The sequence below is a fragment of the Mandrillus leucophaeus genome, unplaced genomic scaffold (genome assembly GCF_000951045.1).
Source record: "Mandrillus leucophaeus isolate KB7577 unplaced genomic scaffold, Mleu.le_1.0 Scaffold79, whole genome shotgun sequence".
In the NCBI taxonomy this organism is placed as follows: Eukaryota; Metazoa; Chordata; class Mammalia; order Primates; family Cercopithecidae; genus Mandrillus; species Mandrillus leucophaeus.
Genome location: NW_012108585.1, coordinates 498,597 through 503,778, shown reverse-complemented (window position 1 = coordinate 503,778; position 5,182 = coordinate 498,597). Strand labels below are relative to the sequence as shown.

General features: G+C 51.2%; 1 protein-coding gene across 1 annotated transcript in view; it reads right to left on the bottom strand.

Moving 5' to 3' along the window:
* The window catches only part of B4GALNT3 (beta-1,4-N-acetyl-galactosaminyl transferase 3), a 33,853-nt gene extending 33,741 nt beyond the window's left edge, over window positions 1-112 (bottom strand). Inside the window, exon 1 of the mRNA XM_011967181.1 lies at window positions 67-112. Within this exon, the coding sequence (XP_011822571.1) occupies window positions 67-112 (46 nt within the window). The remainder of the gene's footprint in view (window positions 1-66) is intronic.
* Window positions 113-5,182: the final 5,070 nt, after the last annotated feature.

Sequence of the window (5,182 nt, the reverse complement as noted above, 5' to 3'; positions counted from 1 at the left end):
AGCCACGCGGACACGGACACAGAGAGCCACGCGGACACGGACACAGACAGCCACGTGGACACAGACCACAGACAGCCACGCGGACACAGACCACAGACAGCCACGCGGACATGGGCACAGACAGCCACGTGGACACAGACCACAGACAGCCACGCGGACACGGACACAGACAGCCACGCAGACACGGACACAGACAGCCACGCGGACACGGACACAGACAGCCACGCGGACACAGAACACAGAGCACTGCCCACGAACACGGGCCTCACCGAAGGGGGCCACCCACGCTGCGCACGAGTGTTTACGTAACAGGCCTGGGGAGGGGGTGGGAACGGGGGCCGCACGCTGGCAGGCAGGTGTGGGGTGAGTGCTTTTCTTACATGGTTATGCTTTGTGTGGGCCCTTTGGTGCTTGCTGAGTGTCTCACAGGCGTGATTGCATCTGAACCTTCTAAGAATCTCCTGAGAGGCCAGTTCCATCACCCCATTTTACAGATGGGGACAGAGCGCTCTGAGCTTAAAGTCACAGAGCTCGTCGTTCTGCAGCCAGGATTAGAACAGAGAGCTCCTCTGTCTCCCAGGCCCAGATTTTCTCGTTCTGCCCACATTTTCTCCTGTGGGCACTTTCTGGCATAGACTTTGAGGAGTGCCAGTGCAGGGGCCTCCGCGGGGGATCTGCCTTTGGGTTTCTGCAGATGTTAACCCTCCACTCATGCTATGGTTACACGGACTTCTGCAGCTTTGTCCCTCCGTCATCAAGGTCTCTCCTGTTTCCAGGCTGGTCCAGCTGGCAGAATGAGGTCTGGCGAGTTCAGGGCAGGGGTGTGTTCTGGGGAAGCAGGATGCCGGGGCCACCGAAGTGATGTGAAAATACGAGGAGTGAGGGAGAAAGAGAAAGAACGCTCCCAGACTCTACCCTCCATTTCCGGATGGGCTCAGGAGAAAACTGCTTGTTTATCTGCTAATCCCAACCCAAACACATGAGCTAAAGCGAGAGCTCATCCCTTCCCAGCCCCGGGGGGCTGCTGGCTAGCAGTTGTGGGTTCAGGTGTGCCTGGGTGACATAGCAGTTGTGGGTTCAGGTGTGCCTGGGTGACACATGAGTTACACTGTGGGGAGGGGGAGGACGGGCCCTGCCTCGCTCCTGCATCTGAATGACTGGGTCATCTTCACTCTTATGACTAAAAGCTTCCTACTCAAGAGAAGCTTGTGGGGAAATACCCACGAAATGCTGCCTGCCAGGTCAGTGGGAGTTACAGCGCGTCTCAGGGGCACGTTCCTTCTCCAAGGCAGCCTTCAGCTCAGCCAAAGTCCTTGACTGTTGGAAGTCACACTGAGGGGAGATGACTTACCCTTACAATCAACTAGCACTGTGGGTCTTCAGCTGCCTTTGTCCTGGCATCTGCTGGGGAGTGACAAAGACTCTCTCCTTGACCAAACCGTAGATGCTCCTCTGAGCACTCTCTTCTATGTGACCCCATCCTTGGGCCCTGTCCTGGGCCTGCCTAGTCCAGTTTCCAGCAAGAATTCTGCTAGGTCAGTTTAGCAGAACCCCCACCCCGACATCTGACCAAGCTTCTCATCTCCCACCCTTGCCGTTAGCGAGCGTCCCATTAGGTCAATTCTGCAAGAATCCCTCCATTCTTGACGTCTCAGTCGCTTTCCAACCACTGACCCCTCAACTCCGCTGGCTGGCAGTAAATCCCCAGTCACTGCTGCTGTATTCAGAGCTGAGCTCAGTTCTGTCCTGAAGCCTCTCTCCCGTGTTGCAGCAGTACTAAATAAAACCCATCTTCACGACCGGTAACTAGTGTGGGGTTCTATTTTCTCTTTAACAGAAGGTAAGAGGTGGCTCTCTCAGTGACCAAAGACAAATCCATTTAGGGAGGTGAGTGGATTCCAGGTAGGAAATTCGGTGAAGTTAAACCCAGTCAGGTCTTGCCCCTGGGTAACAGGTGAGTCTAGGTGGCTGTGAGATACCTAAAACTTGGGATAGTCAACAGCCCAACCTTCACTAATTTAAGGAGTAGGAAAATTCCTCTGCAGGCCTCATGATGTAGCAGGAAGACAAGCAAAGCCTTCTGAGTCAGAAAGATCTAATCGTGGCCTGGCGCGGTGGCTCACGCCTGGAATCCCAGCACTTTGGGAGGCCGAGGCATCAGGATCACTTGAGTCCAGGAGATTGAGGCTAGCAACATATGGGCAACATAACAAGACCCTCCCTTTTTTAAAACAAAAATAAAATTAAAAAAAGGCCGGGCACGGTGGCTCAAGCCTGTAATCCCAGCACTTTGGGAGGCCGAGACGGGCGGATCATGAGGTCAGGAGATCGAGACCATCCTGGCTAACACGGTGAAACCCCATCTCTACTAAAAAATACAAAAAACTAGCCAGGCGAGGTGGCGGGCGCCTGTAGTCCCAGCTACTCGGGAGGCTGAGGCAGGAGAATGGCGGGAACCCAGGAGGCGGAGCTTGCAGTGAGCTGAGATCCGGCCACTGCGCTCCAGCCTGGGCGACAGAGCGAGACTCCGTCTCAAAAAATAAATTAAATAAATAAATAAATAAATAAAATAAAATAAAATAAATAAAATTTAAAAAAGATCTAATTGTATATCTACCACTCATAAACTGGGACTGCTTGAACAAGTAATTTAACTTCTCTGGCCCTGGTTTCTTCATCTGAATGGTGGAAATAAAAACACTTGCCCCACAGCGACTGCTATGGAGATTAAATTATGTGGGCCAGACCTAGCATGGGGTCTAGACCCGATAAACGTTTTCTTCCTAAAAATTTCCGAGTTTGAGGTTTTGGATTTAGGAGTCAGAAGATATGAGTTTCAACTGCTTTAAAAATATTCAATATTTCTCTGACTCTTTTCTCTCTATGCTTCTTTTTTTCTTATTTTTCTTTTTTTAAGAGACAGGATTACCCAGGCTGGAATGCAGTGGTACAATCATAGCTTACTGCAGCCTCGACCTCCTAAGCTCAAGTAATCCTCCCACCTCAGCCTCCTGAGTAGGAAGGACTACAGGGGCATGCCACCATACTTGTTTAAAAAAAAATTTTAGAGATGGGGTCTTTTTATGTTGTCCAGGTTGGTCTTGAACTCCTGGATCAAGTGATCCTCCCACTTCAGCCTCCCAAAGTGCTGGGATTACAGGTGTGAGCCACCGCGCTCAGCTTTCTCCATGCTTATTGACCAGAGTAGTAAGCAGTGGGCCAGGAGTGGCAGCAGGGAAATAGGTAACACCCCCTCTTTGTTTCGCAGTGTTGCTCTTTGCCCCCCACCCTCCCTCATCCCCCACAAATATTCACTAAGTGCGTCTCAGGTGTCAGGAGCCGTGCTGTGCATTGGGATAGCTCCTCTTCCCGTATCCCTGCCTCTGTTAATCCTGCCGGTGAATAACCAGGCATTGCTTAGCCCCCCTGGGGGAACGTGGAGCTGAAAAATGTGCTGATTTAACTACTGACATTTGTCACTTGCCCTCTGGGAAGCGAACTCCTCCTGCTCCTAGCCAGACCTCTCCTCCCAGAGTGCCAGCTGCCAGGGCCTGTTTCTGCTACAACAGGTGACACATTTGTGCCAGGAGACAGACATCCCAATCTCAGGTGACAGATAAAGCACCACCGCGGGCCTCATATTCTGCCCTCACAAAGCTGGGCTATCAAATTCACCATCAGCCGGAGCTTCGCCAACATCCCTCCTCTGTGCAATGCAGACTCTTCAGAGGCCTGAAGATTACCATCTTTCTCGCTGGTAAAAATATGGCATGCATATATCCCTCTGTGCTTTTTGCTTTTTTCTAAGACTCTCGCAGACGTTATTTCATGAGCTCTTCTCAACCTCCCTGTTAGGTGTCATCATCTCCATTTTCCAGATGAAGAAACAGAAACAGAAAGGCAAAGTCATCAGCTCAAGGCCACACAGTGAACAGGATAATCCATGGCAAGGATTTATTACCCAGAACATCATCAGCCCTTAACACACGGCAGCTTATTATTTGCATTATTAGTCATGATGCTGCAGATCTGGAACTCACAATTATTTCTCCTGACGCCTGGTCTGATTCACACCCAAGAGAAAGGGAGTCTGTCGCTGCCCAGGCTGGCATTGGTGTTACAGATTCTGTGCTGGGACAGCAGGCCTGAGCCTCCCAACTCCACTCCAGGGCTAAAACACTTCAAAGCACTTTCAACTTAGCAGGCAAAACATTCAGATTAAGTTCTCATGTTAATAAAGACCCGGGACCAACTAGCTGACCCACAACACGCCAGAACCACGGCCCATGACGGGAAAATCTCCCCAAGTCAGCCTAACACATAGCAATGCTCAAACTCCTACCAGTGCCCAACAGGGCATTTTACAACGTACGTGGCAAGAGGTATTGCTTTTGCTCCTAAGTAGTTGTGATAATGGCAATATTAATAGCAGCTAACCTTTACCGAGCACTTATTATACGCAAGGCACTATGCGAAGAGTTTGACTTCACTGCGTAAAGGTGCAGATAACGTGCGCATGTGCATACACGTCACTTCATGGTAAATGGCAAGGGAGCCCAACATATATCTCCAGAATCTGTTCGAATCGTCTGTGATCTACGCTGGGAGTAACATCATCGGCCCCAAACGAGTTGGGTTCACCTCACCCATCACTCCCACATCTTATTGCTTGCTCATGTGGAAATGAACTTTGCCGCCTACAGATGTGACTGGGTGTAGACTGCTCAACCCGGTGGATGGCACAAGTCCATCACAAGGGGAGCAAAAGGGTCAACCCCAACCCCAGCTACAAGCAAGCTCTCCGTATCAGTAGGGAACCTGGAAGCAACTCATGAATGCCAACAGGAGAGGTGGAGCTGAGAGTAAGCCGGAAAAAGAAGTGGAAGCAGTGGGTGTGGGGGTAACACCTGCAGGCCGAGATGCAGAGAAGTCCTTCTGAAGCTCTGACTCCAGCCTTGGGGCAGGGATCCATTAGAAAGGGCTTGCTCCTGGGCAAGGGTATGCAAGAGGGGAAGGACTGGCCCTAGCAGGGCCCTAGGAAAGCGAGGGAGAAGGAGAGGCCTGGGAGAGCTGGTTCCACGTACACCACCACATGGAAGGACCCGAAGATCCAGGGTGAACGTAGATGACTGGCTTAGAAAGCCCCAGGGTCTGTAGAGAGAACTGTCACCGGACACTCAAA